Here is a 20,894-nt window from a genome sequence, read left to right as displayed (position 1 = left end):
AACAAAACAGATCCACCCAAGTCAAGCTTAATGGACCAGTGAATTTTGGAGGGTTTCTTACAGGAGTGTAGATGACTAAAAGGCAGCCTCATCTCTGAAGAGCCTCCTCAATAATGGGTAAGGACTCAATGAAAACTGCATTTCTGAAACTGTCTACATGACTTGCAGGCAGTGTGGGTGGACAGTATTACTCCATAGCTGTTGTTACTATGTGTAACTCTGGAGAGGGGTTTTATTTGTCTGTTAAATTTCAGGACATTCTTGAGACTTGTGAGTTTTGTTTTCTTCCCGCGCTTCATCAATTTAGTTTATTTTCTAAGTCTTAAGGGCATTCATTCCAGGAGGAAATACTTCCATTTGAAGGAAGCAGCTACTGAATTTCTGGATAGTATTTACTATTTTAAAGAATAAAAACGTTACATAAGTATAGGAATGGTTAAAGCCAACAGTAAAGTCAGTATTAATTGAAATAAAAATGTTTATGTGCTAACACTATTTGCTTTTTTTTTTTTTGGTTTTTTTGAGACAGGGTTTCTCTGTGTAGATTTGTGCCTTTCCTGGAACTCACTCTGTAGTCCAGGCTGGCCTCGAACTCACAGAGATCCGCTTGCCTCTGCCTCTCGAGTGCTGGGATTAAAGGCATGCACCACCACCGCCCGGCTCATTATTTGCTTTTAATGGACATTCAAAGATCTTATGCTTAAAGTGCTTCTAGAATTAACCATGGTATTTAACTGAGACTAATGCACATAAATCCTAACTAAAACAGGAGGATGTGATCAGTGCTGAAAGAAAAACATCATCAGAGAAATTTGTAAAGAAGCCTTTCCCTACAGTGGGAGGAACAACTAAGATGTGGGAGGGTCTATTTTTTTTTTTCTGAGACAGGGTTTCTCTGTGTAGTTTTGGAGCCTGTCTTGGATCTCATTCTGTAGACCAGGCTGGCCTTGAACTCACAGAGATCCGCCTGGCTCTGTCTCCCAAGTGCTGGGATTAAAGGTGTGTGCCACCACTGCCCGGCTGGGAGGGTCTATCTTCAGGGCAGCATGACAGAAGTGTTCTGGGCTGAGCGTGCTGCTGCAGTTCTCGACTGTGTCCTGAGAGATTTCACTTTCCAATGTCAGGTGTTTATTTGGAATATATAGATCCTGGGAATAAGAGGCAGTGTTTGTGAAAGGGTTTATTTTTCTCGGGTGCTAGGGTTGCTTTAACTGGGACAGAGGGCAAATACGAGTGCTCCTCTTTACAATGTGCAGCTACGCCTGGTAATAACTACCAATACAAGGCTACATCACCCAGCCCTTTTATGTTTAATGTGGGTCATGTTTTCCCAAAGGGGATATAATCCAAATAACTTTGAGCAACTCTTGAGGCTGTAGTGGATATGAAATTGGAATCCTGAATTATACCTAATCAGTCAGAAGCAGAGGTCACAACTGGAGCTTGTCATTGCAAACTGAAGTGGGGTAGTCTTGTGAGAAGAGCCATTAACTCGTGAGATCTGACACTATCTAGTATGGATAGTTGTTAGAGTTCAGTTGGAGGACATGCAGCTGGTGTTTGACAGAAAAGGGATTGTTTGGTTTGTGGGGAAAGTCCTCATATATCCAGTCTTGTGGTGGATTGTTGGGTGTGTGAACACAAGAATGGGAAAATAACCATACTCTATTCTTTGATAGATAGAGTCTAAAAATCCAAATGAAAAACACATACATTAAAAAAAATACTTCCAATATTTGCCTTCATGGTGGCATTTAGAAAGACTAGAGACATGAGAGTACATTATATCTCAAGGCAAACTAAAAAAATGATTTCAGGGACTAGAGATATGGCTCTGTGTGGTAAGTGCTTGCTACATAAGCATGAACACTTAAGTTCAGATCCTCAATGCCCACAAAAAAAAAACAGGCATGGTTACACACCAGTAACCCCAGTGCTGCAGAGGATCCTGGAGGCTGGCTGGCTAGTTAGCCTAGCTAAAGCAGCAGGCACCAGATTCAGTAAAGAGATCCTGTATCAAAAACTGAAAGGAAGATCAGAAGAGGAAGATACCCAAAGTTGACCTCTGACCTACACATACACACAGGCACACATATGCACACACACAAAGATGAACACTCGTGTATACATGACACACGCATGTATATGTGTATACAGGAGTATACACAAGCAGGCAGGAGAATACATGCTCATATACACTAAATGATTTCATAGGTAACTCATTGAGAAACTACCTGAAATATCTGGGGACTGAATTCTAGTCTCTAGTTTTTAACTGAGTTGCAGAGCCAGCTAGGTACCAGCTCTATCCTGCAAAGCTTGTCATGGAGAGGGGCATGATCTTGGAGGGCAGCGGCAGGCATCTGGACGGACAGAAGTAGAAGAGTTGCTGAAAGATGCTGGGGAACCATGCATAGAAAAGTCTGCAACAGATATAAATCACAACTCATCATTGTACAGTTGTAGAGGAATATTGCACTACCGAAGCAGTTTAACCTGGTTTCATTTTCAGTTTATTCAAGGAGACAATGTTCACATTTACTCTTTTACTAGTTACCAATGAGCATTGTTTTAATTCTGTTCATTCACTCAGCAAACAAGTTAAGATCCTAATATGAGTCAATAATTTTAATATAAAAGTTCTTGGTCTCACAAGGCACAAGTGACTACACACCCTCAAGTGTTTCCTAGACTAGGCAAGTACAATTGCAGAATGGACTAGTGTGTGATGGGCTTTCTTTGGGTACAGATTGTTTTGTTTCTATATCTTATGGAGTTTGTGAAGATATCTAATTACCTTAAAGGTTTGATGACATGTAATGTTTTGACCTAGAAAATAAATTAAAATACAATAACATAATAATAGTATTATCACCACAACAACGATTATTATATAATAACATTATATAAATCCATAATCAATTCAATTGGAAATTAGTCATGTCTGATAAAACCTTGTGTCAAGAATACAACTTATCGCCAGGTGGTGGTGGCACACGCCTTTAATCCCAGCACTCGGGAGGCAGAGCCAGGAGGATCTCTGTGAGTTCGAGGTCAGCCTGGTCTACAGAACAAAATCCAGGACAGGCACCAAAACTATACAGAGAAACCCTGTCTCAAAAAAAATACAAAAAAAAATACAGCTTATCTATGTTTTTTCCCCCTACACCTGCAGAAGGAGGATGTGTTTTTATCATCAGGCACAGAAAAAAAGACGATGTGGATATTTCTGTATTTAGGTAACAACTGGGGGCTAATATTACTGTGGTTCAACCATCACACCAACTGGGAATGAGTTTCTTTGCACAGTGCCCTCCTCAGAGCACCCTTGACTTCAGCATTCCTCAGGCTGTAGATCAGGGGGTTCAACATGGGGTTGAAAAAACTGTAAAATAGGAAAAGGATTTTCTGCTGCTCCTCAGGGTGCTGGGACTTGGGGGCCATGTACATGACGATGGCACTGCCAAAGAAGAGCCCAACCACACAGAGGTGGGAAGAGCAGGTAGAAAAGGCCTTTCTGCGGCCGTCCCCTGACTGCATCCTCAGAACAGACACCAGGATGCGTGTGTAGGAGACCAGCACCAAGCACAAGGGTCCCACTAAGATGAACACAGAAGCTGCGAAGATGACAACTTTGTTGAGTGTTGTGTCAGCACAGGCCAGCTTGAGGACAGACAGGATTTCACAGAAGAAGTGATTGATTTCATGAGGTCCACAGAAGGGCAGCCTCAGGATGAGACTCATATGAACCATACTAAGGAGGGAGCCACATGTCCAGGATGTGATAACCAGAGCAACACAGTCTCTCCAGCTCATGATGGAAGAATATCGAAGTGGATGGCAGATGGCCACATACCGATCATAGGACATTACCACAAGGAGGAGACATTCTGTGTGTGCAAAAGCCATGAAGAGGAAGGTCTGCGTCATGCATCCAGCAAAGGAAATAGGCTTGGATGGATCTAGAAGGTTCACTAGCATCTGGGGCACAGTGTTGCAGGCGTAGGCAATGTCAACGATGGCCAGATGACAGAGGAAGAAGTACATGGGGCTGTGGAGTCTGGAGTCTCCACAGATTATTCCAAGGATGACCCCATTCCCCAGCAAAGTGAAGGCATAGAAGAGTGAGAAAGATGCAAAAAGAATTTGGTGAATCTTTGGGCCAAGGCAGAATCCCAGCAGGACAAACTCTGTGACCATTGTCTGATTTTCCTCCATTTCACTATGAAAAAGAGATGCAGAGAACTGGGACGCAACTGTTTCAAACAGAGGTGTCAATTTTTTGACATTGTCACATGACTCTGCCATCCACAGATGTGTTGGAAACAACTATTGTTTACTTGTCTTATGCATGGAATACTATTAACAACCTCACCTAGGAAATTATTAATTAAAAGTAAATAAATAAATGCCTATAAAAACTAAATTATCTATAAGCAAAATAACTAGTCTGACATTCAATCTTTAGAAGAAAAATGTGTCACCAATGATTATTTACTTAGAACCACTGACCCTGCGGCAGTCAACAACTAGCAAATCCACACATATAAAATAACCATGAAGCACTGATCATTTCAGGCTTTATGCTGACAAATCTGTCAGGGAATTGCTGAATCTCAAAAAGAGCTCTCAAAATGAGAACAGCACTAGAAAGGAAAAGAATTCCAGTTGCTTTGGTAGAAGTTATGATTGCTTCTATAAATATTTATATCCTAACTAGAGATTGCTTTTATAGCTCTACCCAAAGGAAACAATGAAACAACAACTTTTTATTATTAATATTGTTTTTGATGGGTAAGAGTAATTATGGGTATTTACTTACCAAGTTCAATTTAATGTTCGGATACTTGAGTACAACTTGAGTCTTGTGAGGTAGTAAGAAGGAAAGGTTTTGTAGAAACAATATTTAGTGGTAATGATTTATGATAGTATATATCTTTATCTAGATATGTAAATAAAATGTATGTAACTATATCTATACAGGATGAGTATTACTGTCTTGGAAAATAGAAACAAACTAACATTTGTTAATGTAGAAACTGGTTCACCAAGCAATTGTCAGAATCATTAATTTGCCACAGCAATCTTTAGACAATAGGGCATTCTGTGTTTCATCAACTAAATTTACAAGCCTAACAACATGTAAAATCTCCAGAATTTGGAAGCTAGGCATGGCAGGTGTCTATGTGGAAACACTCAGAAAAAAATTTCCTGTGCAGTATCTGATCAGATCATCCCTTCTATGTTTATTTTTCATAAAAGAGCTAAAATGAAAATAAGATATGATTCTCTTTTTATTATTAATTTAATCTTTTTTATTTGCAATACATACCATACCTGAAATTTATAACACAACAATCTGCTATCCAAACTGAAAAACAGTAGCTGACCTCATCATCAAGAATGCTCATATTCCTTAGCTGGCATGGTGGCCCATATTTTTAATCCCAGCACTCAGGAGGCAGAGGCAGGCAGTCTCTGAGTTCAATGCCAGCCTAGTCTACAGAGTTTCAAAAATAAAAGAATGCTCATATTCTTTACATGTAGGTAGTGGAAAATATTAATAAATTGAAAATTCACCTTTTTGGTCATTTGACAAACACCTCCATTGTCAAATTAATGATGAAATAGCTTATACAATGTTTGTATAGTGAGTTGAAAACTTGACTTTTTTTTACCATAATTTCCTCAAGAAGTTTTGTTGACAGTCAATATAGTTTGAAGTGCCAACATTTATCAGAACTGTTATATGCTCAAAATAACTTGAGGTTTAGCTACCTTTCCACAAACAGTGTGAAGAATAACACCGAGTTTACTCCATCTCCTAGTTTAACTGTCATTATTATACAGGGTGATGTTAAGGTATGTTCCCTGAAGAAGTTAGCATGAGATATAGGATTGCACTCTGAGAGAAAGAGACAATTGCAAAACACACTCATGAGAATAGCAATCCAGAGGTGAAAACAAGACAGCTTAAGGAAAGATGGGACTGGAGAGTTTAGGGACTTCTTAAAGGCCACTCTTGATGGATGCAGTTTTTCAGTAGCAGGGCAGAAGGATTTGGTCAAATCATTGAGCCCAAATGTGGTCAGTTTCATGACATATATATGTGGAGAAAGAGTAAAAAAAAAGGAGAAGATGGATATGGAGAACAAACATCAGGCCTGAAGGCAGCATTCAGAAATGTATGTAAACGATCTTCAGGAAGGGGAGCAGAGGAACCAGGTAACACAAAGATGTTAGCTACTTGGTGGACGGATGTCTGCAGGATGCAGCGATGGGTTTGGTGATTGGCTATCAATAACCTTACCAATAATGATCTCTGATTAGGTCTTGCTGTAATTTCATGTTCTTCAACCATCAGGTAATAACTCCTTTTCGTGAACAGATCTCTCTACAGGAAAGCAAAATATTGTTAGAAAAATTCTGCACCTGTCACAATTATGCTTGAATTTTAAATAAGCTGTATTTATATACTAGGGCTGGTGCTTTGTCCTCTTGCACTTTGGCATAGCATGGGATGTTGCCCCGGAAGGACACTTGTAAAGTTGGGTCTACAGTGTGTCAATTAGATTCTGACCAATGAAATCTCCTTTAAGCAAGTTTTGGGGTGAAGTATGCTTTCCTTTTTTTTTTTTTAACCTTTCTAGAGCTTTATTGAGAGAGAGAGGGAAGGAGGGAGGGAGGGAGGGAGAGAGAGAGAGAGAGAGAGAGAGAGAGAGAGAGAGAGAGAGAGAGAGAGAGAGCTGCTTTCCTTTCAAACAACAGATAATATCTCTGTTTTATTTGGGGAAAGAAATGGCCAGAGTTCACTGATATGAAAATAACCTAAATAATATCTTCATTTATTTTAAATGCATGATAGGCTGATTCTTTTTCTTGGTGGTTGCCAAAGTGTCTAACTTTCTATTGAATAAAGTCTATTATATTATATTTATTTAGTGTGCAAATGGGGGCATGTGTATGCCACTGCTTGCACATGTGAATCGAAGAACAACTTGCAGGTATTTGTCCTCTCCCTCCACCTTGTGAGTGTCGGGGATGAAACTCAGATGGCCAGGCTTGGGGTGGGCACGTTTACCTGCTGCGCTGTCTAGCTGATCCCTACCTGTAGATTTAAACACACAAAATTCTGGACTGCAATGTTGGAAGCTAAAGTAAAGACGAACTGAGAAGGTCAGATGTGTGAGCGTCTTTTCAGCCCAGTAGCTCCCTTGTTTCTACCTTGAGAAAGCAGTTGAGTGGTGCTCCTTGTTTTGTAACCCTGACAATTTGTACACATTGTTAGATGTGAAGTTAATGAAGAAATACAAACAGCTTCTGTGTTATGAGATTGGCTTCATTTAAAATGAAGTCTACTATACTATAGTGTTGAACTCAGGCCCATCTTCCAGCAGGAAGTGAGTCCTAGAATTTTGAAACACTTCATTCCTGTGATCTGCACTAAAGGAAGACCTTTAAAATTTGATAACAACAGCAGAAGGATTCAGAGTGTTTGGCACTTGAGTCAAGAACAGACTTCATTTCATCTTTTTCTTTTGATAGCTGTGTAAAAACAAATGGAAACCAAACAGATTCATTTTCTTGCAGTCTACAGGGAGTCCACATTGTGGGACTGTTAGCAGTCAGCATGTGTTGAGGAGCTCAGGGACTCTTGCTCCTCACTGCTAATGATAGATTTAGGGAGAGGGGAAATCATTGCCTTCAGCTGTGCATCTGCTGGTGCGCTCACCAGGCTCCCATGGTTAGTTACAATCCAGTGCTCACAGAATGGTCCTGGCTGAACTAAATTGGCCACAGAAGGAAGTCAGAGTCAGGAATCCGGGATAAAGACTGATAGAGAGGAAGAAGGGGTTCCACAGAGGTGGGGGGGGGTGTAGGAGAGGGTAGGTGGAGAGAGTAATCGGAATGTATTAGATACATATATAATGTTGTCAAAAACAAGCTTAGTTAATAAAACAATCAAATCTCTAAGTTTTAATGAACCATCAGTCTCTTTCCTACAGTATTAGGCACTGGGTAAAGCAGAATTCATAAAACAGTTCTACATTGTTAGTCAATTGTTCAGCTCAAATGAAGACTTCTTATTTGTAAATAATAGGAAAGAACTGAAAAATATTACAGTTCTTGTTTGCATAATTATAAACATAGACTTTGACAAGTTATCTTAAGGAGTGAGAATTGATGCAGCAAATGTTTGTTTCTAGGGGTAGAGACTATCCTGGATGAGCAAGAACTAGAAAATCACTCTTGCATAATCACGGTCCATTCCATAGTTTGTTAAAGGCTGGTAATAAGTGATAGTTCGTTGAGTGCTCCTATGTACCAAGTACTATGGGAGTACAATGTGCAACAGGTTGATAGGCCTGAGACTGTGAAGATTGTGAAAGTATGCTTTAGGAAGAAGAGGAGAGGGAAAGAAAAAAGGAAACTTAGGATACAAACATTGGAAATAAAATTCTTCTGCAAAGAAAACTTAGGTGTAGTTGGCCAACTCATCCTTCTCTCACTTGGCTATGTTACCTCAGATACACAGTATCTTTTCTGCTTTCTTTCTGTCCCTACCCCAAAGACTCATCCTCAGTGCTAGAGAAAATCTACTTATTTACAGAGTATGTTCTAAGTGTCTGAGTATGTCCACAAAGTTATATTCAATAGAAGACTAGTATAAAACACACACACACTTAGTAATCATTTAGCTTTATATTCCACTGCAGCAAATGGATCATCATAAACACAGCATGTGTTTTGACAGTGCTGACAAGAATTAGATGCAACATTTAAAAACAACCAAACACATTAACTTCACTGGAGCAGAGCATCATTCCATAAGCTATTCTACTATAATGTCTATAAGGAGGAAAATAATTCCACATATTTCATTTAAACCCATAAAGTGGAAATTCCTAACTATTTATACAGAATGTGAATGATGAGTATGTGTGTGCAAGCATTGTACTCCTACACACACACACACACACACACACACACACACACACACACACACACCCCTCACACAATGAATTTGTTTCTCTTCTGGATACAGAAAGAGTGCCAGTGAATGTGACAGTTGGATAGAACCAGATGCTACAACTTGTCTGGGAAGAATTAAAGGTGGAGTAAACTCAGGTAACCTCAATAGCTTCCACATTTAGGACCCAAAGATCTCGGAAGGGGAAGCAGCGGGAGGTTGGCACAGGTCCTGTCTCCTCAGAGCTTCTGTATATGCACAGAATCCTCACTATTTCCCCTTTCTGAAATAAAACCTCAGGAAAGGAGGTTTTATTCTCTGAGGGTTCAGCCTAGTTAGCATCTCTGAAGGGTTCACTGGGGAGGCACAGGGTCATGAGACTTCATGCACGCTCACCTTTGCTGGGAAGCAGACACAATTGTGATTTGACTCTGTTTGCATCCCCAGCAGGACACACAATTAGGAAACATACACAGCCATCCAGCACACCCATGAGGCTCCAACTCTCATTACAGTTCTCAGATACTTGACATTATCTGTCCTCAAGATTCCCAGAATTGCACTGTCCCCAGTCTCCAGATGGTTCTGGTGACTCTGTCAGGAGCAGGACTAGTCGCTGAGTTCCCAGAATCCACAGAGCAGCTTAGCTTCTCCTTGGTGGAGCCTGGGTTCCTTGGGGTGTAGCAGAGGTGGGAAGACAAGACCTAAGTTACATTTCAAGGTGTGGAGGTGCTGTGGGAGCTGGTAAGGAAGGCATGGGTAGTCCAAGAAGGGGCCAAGGTATCCCAGTGGGGCCTTTGGGGACCTGCCTTTGGGGACTTGCTTCTAGAGCACAAACCTCCCATGGAGATAATTCATTGTGAAGTGTAGAGACTGAGTTCAGGCCCTCAGAGGAGGGAGGAAAAGACCCCTCCACGACACTTTCCCCTGGAAAGTACATTTTATCTGTGGAAGGCTCTTCTTTAAGATACTCTCTAAGACACTGTCATAGTCTTCATATTCTACTTCATTATTTGGTACTGGATATAGAACTGTCAGAGTGTTATTTTAAAAAAATTCATGTCAACCTATCGTGGAATTTACACACTGGCTCCTTATAGCATGTCCTTGCAGGGAAATTTGTCATAACTGTCCACTTTTGAGTGCATGTCAGCCTGTGTCCCAATTCTGCTCGTTCCTGTGATAGCGAGCATACACAAAGATGACAAATAACAGCTTCTGGAACAGGAAGATCTTTACTGGATGGACAGTCATAAATAACACAGCCTCCTTTTGTTATGTTTGGGGGCATCTGCAAACTGTGGAAATCAAGCTATCAACATTTAAGAGAAAAAGGGTATTAACAAAACAGCACATTTGTGGAAGCTGTTATTTTAAGACATGGTTCAATATCTAGCGTTTGGCCACTGTAGAGTTATGTTAAGGAACAGAAGTAGAACATTTGAAGATGACAAGAAACTAAATACAGATGTATATGTCATGAAATTTAAGCCAGGAAAGGGAATCACTTTTTTTTTTAAGATTTATTTATTTATTATGTATACAGTGTTCTGCTTATATACATGCTTGCAGGCCAGAAGAGGGCACCAGATCTCACTACAGATGGTTGTGAGCCACCATATGGTTGCTGGGAATTGAACTCAGGACCTCTGGAAGAACAGCCAGTGCTCTTAACCTCTGAGCCATCTCTCCAGCCTGGGAATCACTTCTAAAGCATGTTTTTTTACATCATAGCAAGTGGACACAGCTTTAAACTGTGGGTTTTGACATTTTTCAGGTTTCTGTAAGAAAAGCAGTTGTATTTTAAAACTCTAAAGCCGAACTTTGTTTTTATTTATTTCAAAATATAACCTTTTGTCTCTCTCTGTCTCTGTTCTCTCTCTTTCTCTTACACACACACACACACACACACACACACACACACACACACACACATGCACACGCACACGCACATGCACATGCACGTGCTTTTCCTTTTTGAGAAGACAGAGAGATTGAATCTAGGGCTTCATGCATGCTAAGCAAGCACCATTTCATTGAGCCACATCCCCAGCTCATATATATATATATATGTGTGTGTGTGTGTGTGTGTGTGTGTGTGTGTGTGTAGTTTGATTCATCTCACACATACACATATTCATCACAAATTTGGAAGATTGTGAGATTGAATAGACTCATTCCTCAAGGTTTATAATGGCATGCTGGACCAAGAAACAAGAGATGCTTGGAGTCATTGTCACCCAAGGATCATATTAAACAGTAGAGACAATGAGTGACCCTCACTTTCCATAACCAAACAGACTCTGACATGCACTGATGTGAGCTACTGTCTTCAAACTGACAACTTTTGCAGAGGCTTCCTTGCAGGAAAAAGAAAAAGAAATAAATAAATTGGGGGTGGGGTGGGGAGAGAAAACATATTTGTCCTAGAAGGGATTTTCAGAAAGTATCCACAAGTGGCCAATCAAGCTCCCCTGTTCCAGATAACTGTCAGAAAAAATGGCACAACTATCAACTTTGGCAAAAGCCAAGGCTTTAAAAAGTGCATTAGAATTCTTTTTTCAACAAAACAAAATTTTATAGCTTTCACTGTACTAATAAAGATGTGAACCTTACAGAGAAATACAGCATGGAGTCATTCACAATCTTCTTCCCTCACAAGAGGTAGTGATGTATTGTATACCCCAATATATTGTGTACCCTAATAAACTTATCTGGGGATCAGAGGACAGAGCCAGTCACTAGATTAGACATAGAGGCCAACCAGTGGTGGCACACACCCTTAATCCTATCACTTGGGAGGCAGAGATCCATCTGGATCTCTGTGAGTTCAAGGCTACACTGGGAACAGAGTCAGGCAGTGGTGGCACATGCCTTTAACCCCAGCCCTTGAGATTTCATGTCTTTGCTTAGAAAGCACACACACCTTTAATCCCAGGAAGTGACATGGCTGGTGGAGAATGGCATATAAGGCATGAGGAGACAGGAACTAAGCAGCAGTTCAACTGAGACCCTCAGGGGTGAGGACTCAGAGGCTCTTTAGACAGAGGATTTCGTAGAGGTAACAACTACTGGCTGGCTTGCTCTGTTTCTGATATTTCAGCTTTTGCTCCAATATCTGGCTCTGAGTTTTTTTTTTATTAATAAGACCTTTTAAGATTTGTGTTACAACAGAAGGCATTTTGAAGTCCTCTGGAAGGTTTGAAAAGAGAGGATTTTGGGGAGACAGAACACTGCATCATGACTAGCAGGGTCTCCTTCTTTTTTGGAATGGTGGGTTTGAAATCTTGGTTGTGACTGGGAGTGACTGCACCACAATCTGTTATTGTCAGCATTTGAAATTATAGATTTGTAGAATCCCTCCCACAACTACTGAGTCAGTCATCCAAATGGAGGGCGTGAGACAGCTCAATGCTAAATAAAGATTATGCATATGCTCTGGATGGTTAGGACTCTCTTGAGAGGATCATTTCTTCTGTCAGTGGTTAAACATGATGCTGTAAACTTGTCAGAAAACTCTCTGCATCTTCAGAACTCTCTTCAAAGTGTTCTTCACATCAGAGTTCCTGAGACTATAAATTAGGGGGTTGAGCATGGGATTAAAAAGGCTGTGAAACAGTTGGAGATATTTCTTCTGCTCCTTCGGGTTCCCGTGTCTGGGTCCAACGTACATGACAATGGCCGTTCCATAAAATAATCCGACCACACAGAGGTGGGAGGAGCAGGTGGAAAAGGCTTTCCGTTGACCCTCCCCTGACTGGATCCTCAGGATAGCACCAAGGATACAGGCATAAGAGACCACGATTGAGGAGAATGGTCCCACAAGCACAGACACAGCCCCAGCCAGGACCATGGTCTCATTGAGGTGTGTGTCTGCACAGGCAAGTTTGAGAATAGCTGTGATTTCACAGAAAAAGTGATTCACTTTCTGAGACACACAGAAGGGTAAAGGTAGAAGTAACACTAGATGAACCAAGGACAGGAGAACCCCAATGATCCAGGAAGTCACAGCCATAATGCTGCAGACCTTCCAGCTCATGATGGTAGAGTATCGGAGGGGGTGGCAGATGGCCATATACCGATCATAGGACATCACCACTAGGAGTAGACATTCTGTGATAGCAAATGTCAAAAAAAGAAATGTCTGCGTTATGCAGCCAGCAAAGGAGATGGGCTTGGCTGGATCTAGAAGGTTCACCAGCATCTGGGGCACTGTGCTGCAGGCACAGGCAATGTCAACGATGGCCAGGTGGGACAGGAAGAAGTACATGGGAGTGTGGAGTCTGGAGTCCAGGCAGATAAGGCCCACGATGGTCCCATTCCCCAGCAGGGTGAAGGCATAGAACAGGGAGAAGAGGGCAAAGAGGAACATCTGCATCCTTGGGCTGAGCGGAAATCCCAGGAGGATGAACTCTGTGATCAATGTCATATTGTTTCCCATATCCCTGTGGCAGAGGAAACTGAGTTAATGACTGGTTTAAGGGTGGACTTTAACACAGATTTGTGCTGACTTCATACCCTTTGTAGGTTAGCAAAGTAAGGATAGCTGAAATGAATTTTTGTTTTAAATGGAGTTTTAAAGATTTCTTGCGGGGTGGTGGTACACGCCTTTAATCCCAGCACTCGAGAGGCAGAGGCAGGCGGATCTCTGTGAGTTCGAGGCCAGCCTGGTCTATACAGTGAGTTCCAGGACAGCCACCAAAACTACACAGAGAAATCCTGTCTTGAAAAACCAAACCAAAAACAACAAAAAAACCACCCCAAAAACCAAAAAAACCCCCAAAAAACCAAAAACATTATGTACACAAATATATTTCTTTTAACATTTAAAAAAAATTTAGTTATATTATTGTGTATGTGGACATGTTGCATTTGTGTGAGTGCACTTGCCATTACATACACGTAGAGAACTTTGTGGAGTTGGTTTTCTTCTCGTACGCTGCTGTGACTCTAAGAGCACTGAACCATCTTGCTCGCTTGATGACTGTAACATTTTTGATGGTTCTATAATTTCATAATACATATACCCATTTTACTGCAAGTCAAAGTTTGTTTGAAAACATTCTACAGGTTACACCATAGTTTTCAAATAAATTCTCCTTGTCTTGGTTGACATTATTCAGAGTTATTCTCTTATTATTTTTAATTAGAAAAAATGAACCCTAAATATGGACCAGTGTTTCAAAACTGTATTGCATTCAATATTGAGTGGAAAGGGTTCAGTAGGATGTAGCAAGGTTAAACATACAAAAAGCATCATTCACCATTCCTTCCACAGACCTTTTCCACTCTACAATAAACACCTCACAAAGTGTTTTTCTATTTAAGTGTAAAGGCTTAGATTCAGCCCAAACTATTTTCTGTCATTTAGTTTTTCACATTAACGTTTAGATGATCATTTTTGTGACTGACCAGATGTGAACTGTGCTGTTTGTCAAGCATGACAGCAGGGTTAGTAACCTTGTCTTTTGGCTCAGTGTCGACAGACACTCTAAACACAGTTTTAGGTGAAGTCTCCACAGGTGGCTTGCAGTGACTCACTTTCTGTGGGAAGTGCTGCAGAAACATTGCTATTGCTACTGGCCGACTGAACCTCATCACCTCTCTAACTCTGTAATTCTATAGTAAAAAGGTGAATACAAACATAGTTTTCCCCCTGTTGCATACATTTTATCCTCTTATTTTATGTGAATTCCCCCTATGTGGGTGTACAAGGACGAGTAATAATCCTTCTTTTAAATAGGCATGAAATTCTACATCTAACACTGAAAGATCTCATTATCAAAATATTAAATTTATGTTGGACCTCAATTACTACTATCAGAGAGGTAAGTAGCATGCTCAGGCAAGTGAAAATAAAACCATATGCAGATGTTTATTGATTTTCTATTATCTGTATAACCTTATTCTTAGTGTAGACGTATCAGTAATTAAATTATTACCTCCTCATTGCTCAGACTTTGTATGTCATCAAAGTAAGGTTATGCATAATAAACATACATTATACTTAATTTTTTTTTTTTGGTTTTTTGAGACAGGGTTTCTCTGTGTAGCTTTGCGCCTCTCCTGGAACTCACTTGGTAGCCCAGGCTGGCCTCGAACTCACAGAGATCCGCCTGGCTCTGCCTCCCGAGTGCTGGGATTAAAGGCGTGCACCACCACTGCCCGGCACATTATACTTATTTGACTAGTTCCTATAAATGATAATTTGTTCATAATACTTTTTCAGAAATTCATTTGCACATACATGCCTCTATTTCATGAAAGACAAGCTGCTTGCCAAAATTAACCACTAATACATTGATTAAAGTTATGCATTAACATATTAATGTATAATATACCAATAAAAATTTGTATGTCTTACTCAGTTTATCTTATTGTTGTAACTGTTGATGGGCAGAATTTGAACATTAAGAAAGTAGAACTGTAACTTTGTGACAGTAAAAGCAAATAGACAATGGAAAGAACATTATATTTCATCAGAACTTACCCAAGAAATGAGGAAGCCTGGGTATCTAGAGAAGGCTATTGTACAAGGACTATGGTAAATCTTCATTCAGAAAATGTAAACATTTCTTCAATTCTGTGATGACATTGGAAGCCTTGCTGCTTGTCTCAGAACTGACAAAGAAGGACTATGGCTTTTCAAGTTGCCTTTTAGAAGAGAAGGCTTTATGAATTTATCACCTCTACAGGTCACCCTTTCAATTGTCATGAGAGCCTTGTGTAGTGCATGAAAAAATAGGTCCCTTTGCACCATCATGGTTCCTATGGCGACAGGAAGAAACCACCCACTGTGATTCTAGCCCACAGAGGTTTGAGTCTCTCTCTGTTTCTGTGTCTGTGGAAGCTATATCGTAATGAGATCTTCAGACATTCAGGAAGAATAGTCAGTATTTTCTTAAGTAGTAGGACATGTTTATACAAAGTCATACTTGGAACCACAGCTACATCAATTTACAGATTGTTATAGCTTTATGAATTTTCATTTTGTTTCAGTCTTCAAACAATCAAGAGATATAGTGGCAGATGAACATATTGTTCCTGGTTATTGACTGTGAATAAAATCTTGAAATTAATCCCTTTAGCCATACACCCATTAGTCTGATTTTCTAGATACTTGAAAGGCAGTAGGAAAACAAAGTTGAATGACGAGGTCTAAATTATTGGATATTATCTAGAAATTCAAACCTTTCATCCCTAAACACAGGTCTGGAGACATGTAGGAGTCATCTTAGGGATGTAGAAGCCTTGGGACTTGTTGATTCAACTGTTGTTGGACACCAGGTTGGTCTCCTAACTTAGCTACTACTAAGAACAGTACTGCAATAAACATTGATGTGTGATTATCACTGTGATATTATGACTTTGAGTCTTTGGGTAAATATGCAGAAGTAGTATAGCTGGGTCATATTGTAGATGATTTATTGATTAACAAATTAATAAAACATGATTTTATTAGTGCATATGCCTCCTCCCCACTTATTTGGAAAAAAATGAAATACAGTCAGAAAGTCTTCAGGTCAATATTCTATTTCTTCTACCTATTTCTTAAAGACTTCTTCTAAAAATAATATTTCTTATTTAATTTTTTACAACCAGACATGGTTATATCCACCCTCTGCTTTCTCTTCTTCAACTCCCTTCTGGACCCTTCATCACATCTCTGTCCCGCTCTCTTGGCTTTATTTATTTATTTACTCACTTAGTTCAGTTAGTGTTGTCCATGTGTACATGGGCATGGGACCATCCACTGAGGCATGAGCAGAAAATGACTCTCAAATCCTCAGCAGCTATCAAGTGTCAAAATCTCCTCAGGCAAAGGTGGGGCCTTGGGATCCCCTTACCCCTCCATCCTGAATTTTTAAAATTTGTTTATCCATTTAATATATTTTTTATGAATATACTTTGTATGGTAAACATATCCCCCACTGCCCTGTTCCTTCTTCTCTCCTCCATTTTTTACCCCTCATCCCCTTTTCTATTTGTCTTCTATATTTGCCTTCATTTATTCTCCTTTATTCATGTCTTATGTAATTTTATAGACACATTCATGATTTTATGTGACTAAAGAAAAATCTAAGAATCACAAACAAGAGAAAACACATATTTGTCTTTCTGAGACTGGCCAAACTCACTTAATATGATTATCTCCAATTGAATCTATTTCCTTATAAATGACATAACTTTATTCTTCATGTTTGGAAAAAATTCCCTTGTTTACATATACACTCTTTTCTTATTCATTCCTCTGCTATTGGAGACTTAGGTTAGTTCTGTCACTTAGCTATCATGAACAGGACTGCAATAAACATCGATGTGCTAATGTCTCTGGGACACTGGAGTTTTCTACACAAATACCCATATGGCAGATCTTTGAAAAAATCCATAGTAGAAGGACTAGTTGACATCTACCTATCTCATCAGCAGACTGTGCTGGCATTGCTTTTCAAATGACCCAGAATCTGATGGCTTCTTCTAGTCCCCATTATTGCTACTCTTGTCTCTGCCACCTTCTTCCATCGCCTGTGTTTTTGCAAGAGTCTCTTCTCTTTAACTCAGCATGGGATGTGGAGTGATCCTGTTAAATTATGGGAAGAGCTATTATTACTCCTTCACTCACAGCTCTTTTATGATTTTCTGACTCCATCATAGGTTTACAAAATCATCCTGGGATTTTTCAGTGGCTTGGTCCTGTACAGGTCACTTTTGTGCGTTCATGTGTACAACAACCATGTTGTGTCTAGTGACAGCATTTCACAGTGCTGCTCCCCATTCTTCAGCTCTTACATTCTTTCTGCCTCTCTTCTGAGACGTTCCCTGAGCCTTGGGTCTAAGAAGGGTTGGTACAGGTGAGTGCTGAGCAACAGGTGGGACATCTACATTGTTAGATTTTTAAGAAACTTGCACATTGACTGTTAGATTTTTGAGAAACTTCCATAGTACTTGGACTGGTTCATGTTTCTACCAGCAGAGTACAGGGGTTCCCTGTGTCCACATCATTACTGGCATTTGTTGCCAATGATATTTTTAATGTCTGATGTTCTAAGTGGAGTGGAATGGAATCTTAATGTAGTTTGGTTTTCATGTTATAACTTAATTGTCTTTCTTTTCATGTGATTAATAAAAGGAATAAAGGATGATACCCTTGAATTTGTTCCTTTTAAGTTGAAGGGGAAGCATCAGATCTTTAACAGTTCATTACTATTTTAACTATGGTGTTACCATGTACCCCTTTTCATATTAAAAAGTTACCTAGATGGTTGAATGTGTGTTTCTCATGGAAAAGTGTTAGACTTGTCTGTCAATTGCTTTAAACAGATGTAAGGAGAGATTATATTTTCCTTTATTTATTTAACATGCAGTAGTACATTGATTGTGTTTTGTATGTTCATATTACTGTATTCCTGGAATAAATCTTACTTGATCATAGTACTTGTGCTGCCTGTTTACAGGTTCTGGTTTCTGGTATTGGTTGAGACTGTGCACTTATATACAGAAGGATAATGGTCTGTAGTTTATATTTCCTGTGGTGTCTCTTATATTAATGACATTGACCTCACAGAAGGACTTAGGAAATGTTCTCTTTGCTACTATTTTTAAAACTCTCTATGAAGAAATAATGTTAATTCTTCCTTTTAAACTCTGGTATAGTTTGCTAAAATAGCAATGTGGTCCATAACTATCTTTGATGAGCTTTGAATTTACTAATTTACTTTTATATACTATAAATCTACTTAGATCATTTTAATGAGTTGGTAGATTTGGTATTTATAGAAAAAATTCCCTAATTGTAACATAGTTGTTCACAGAATTCTCTCACAGTTCGTTACATATCAGCTAACTTGGTGATGATGGTCCTTTACAAAGCTAATTTTAGTTTTTAGTATTTTCCCCTTGTATACGTGTGTGTGTGTGTGTGTGTGTGTGTGTGTGTGTGTGTGTGTGTGTGTGTGTGTGTGTATGTGCATGTGTAGTGGCTGTAGAGGTGGCCATCAGGTGTCCTGTTTTATCATTCTCTGTTTTTATTCCCTTGAGACAGGGTCCCTTATTGAAACAGGTGCTTCACTGTCAGCCATCAAACTTTAGCAAACTCCCTGTTTCTGGTCCCTGTATCCCTGGGGCGCGAGAGCGTGTGCAGCCACAGCCAGCTTCTTACATCTGCAGTGAGAGTTCAAACCCTGGTCCTCAGGCTTGTGCAGCAAATGCTCTCAGAGGCTGAGCCACCTCCCCAGCTCTTCACCACTCTCTGTTCTGTTGACCTGCTGCTCATTTGAGCTAAAGTTTGTTCATTTTGTTAATTTTTTTAAAAATAGAAAAACCACATTAGCAACCATTAATTTTAGCTCTTATTTTTCTATTTTTGATATCATTTATATATGTCCTAATCTATATTACTTTATTAATTTTATCTCTTGTTTTTCTATTTTTTATATCATTTATATATGTTCTAACCTATATTACTTTATTTCTTCTGCTTGCTCTGGTGCTTAATTAGCTTTCTTTTAAATTAAGTGATTGGTGATGAAATGTGAATAATTGATGCAAATATGAATGACAAATGATGTTCTATTTGGGAGAGACTTTTAACATTGGGATTCAATCCAGAAATAGAATTCATAGAGTTAATTATGAATATATCATTTTCCCTGTTATTTTGTCCCACTTCCAGAGCTGGAATTCGAGCAATTATAGTTTTTAAAATCAGATTTCTAGCCATGTGTGGAGTCGTGTGCCTTTGATCCCAGCACTTGGAAGGCAGAGACAGGTGAATCCCTGTGAGTTGGAGTCCATCCTGGTCTACAGCGTGAGTTCCAGGACAGCCAGAGTCACATGGTAATACCTTATCTCAAAAACAAACAAACAAACAAACAAACAAGCAAACAAACAAATAAAAATCATATTTCTAGTTGGGAAATTTCCCTGAATTTTGCTTCAGCTAGCCACATGTTTCAGGAGTATGGCCCTACCCAACTCACATTCTATGTGCCGGTCACACAGATCTCTTCTGCAGTGCTCTGTGGAAGGCTTCTTTCACCTGGGCATTCCTCAGGCTGTAGATGAGGGGATTCAGCATTGGGTTAAAGAGACTGTGGAACAGTGACAAAATCTTCTCCTGCTCCTCTCGTTGATCAGAGTCAGGGACCATATAAACCAACATGGCTATCCCAAAGAAGAGCCCCACCACGCAAAGATGGGAGGAGCAGGTAGAAAAGGCCTTCCTGCGGCCCTCCTTCGACTGCATTTTTAGGATTGTCCGGAGGATGTGTGTGTAAGAGACAAGCATCGAGCAAAGAGGCCCAACTAAGACAAAAACACATGCAGCAAGGATGACAACTTGGTTGATCAAGGTGTCAGCGCAAGCCAGCTTGAGAACAGCCAGGATTTCACAGAAGAGGTGGTTCACCTCCCGAGGCCCGCAGAAGGGCAGCCTTAGCAGAAGAATTGTGTGAGCCACAGACAGGAGAAATCCACATGACCAGGAAGTGGCAGCCAGGGCTACGCATACTTTCCAACTCATGATGACAGTGTAGTGTAGCGGATGGCAGATGGCCACAAACCGATCATAGGACATTGCTGCCAAAATCAAGCACTCTGATGCAGCAAAAGCTAAATACAAGAATGTCTGTGTGATGCATGGAGCAAAGGAGATGGTTCTTCTGTGGGTGACAAGATTGGCCAACATCTTGGGGACATTGTTCGACGCATAGGAGATGTCAAGAATGGCCAGATGTGAAAGGAAGAAGTACATTGGGGTGTGCAGCCTGGAGTCGAGGTAGATGAGCCCCAAGATTATGCTGTTTGTCAGCAGGCTGAAGATGTACAGCAGGGAGAAGACCCAGAAGAGGAACATCTCCATCTCTGCACTGAGCCGGAGTCCCACCAGGATGAAGTCTGTGATCCATGTCTGGTTGCCTCCCAT

General features: G+C 40.1%; 3 protein-coding genes across 3 annotated transcripts; all 3 read right to left on the bottom strand.

The window, feature by feature from the left end:
* Positions 1–3,276: 3,276 nt before the first annotated feature.
* On the bottom strand, positions 3,277–4,218 carry LOC128099220 (olfactory receptor 2A1/2A42-like). The gene has a single exon (XM_052721005.1). It carries the CDS (start codon positions 4,216–4,218, stop codon positions 3,277–3,279), a length of 942 nt encoding a protein of 313 aa, XP_052576965.1.
* Positions 4,219–11,699: 7,481 nt separating this feature from the next.
* LOC128099087 (olfactory receptor 13) lies at positions 11,700–13,412 on the bottom strand. Its single transcript, XM_052720750.1, has one exon. It carries the CDS (start codon positions 13,410–13,412, stop codon positions 12,480–12,482), a length of 933 nt encoding a protein of 310 aa, XP_052576710.1. The 3' UTR covers positions 11,700–12,479.
* A 6,552-nt stretch (positions 13,413–19,964) lies between these two features.
* On the bottom strand, positions 19,965–20,894 carry LOC128099221 (olfactory receptor 2A2-like). Its single transcript, XM_052721006.1, has one exon. The coding sequence runs from the start codon at positions 20,892–20,894 to the stop codon at positions 19,965–19,967; it is 930 nt and encodes a 309-aa protein (XP_052576966.1).

The sequence above is a fragment of the Peromyscus californicus genome, unplaced genomic scaffold (genome assembly GCF_007827085.1).
Source record: "Peromyscus californicus insignis strain IS unplaced genomic scaffold, ASM782708v3 Scaffold_6__1_contigs__length_162567912, whole genome shotgun sequence".
Taxonomy (NCBI): Eukaryota; Metazoa; Chordata; class Mammalia; order Rodentia; family Cricetidae; genus Peromyscus; species Peromyscus californicus.
This window is presented reverse-complemented; position numbering and strand designations above follow the sequence as displayed.

Excerpts from the sequence above, each read along its gene's own strand:
- LOC128099087 (XM_052720750.1), bottom strand. The coding sequence starts at position 13,412 with ATGGGAAACAATATGACATTGATCACAGAGTTCATCCTCCTGGGATTT.
- LOC128099220 (XM_052721005.1), bottom strand. The coding sequence starts at position 4,218 with ATGGAGGAAAATCAGACAATGGTCACAGAGTTTGTCCTGCTGGGATTC.
- LOC128099221 (XM_052721006.1), bottom strand. The coding sequence starts at position 20,894 with ATGGGAGGCAACCAGACATGGATCACAGACTTCATCCTGGTGGGACTC.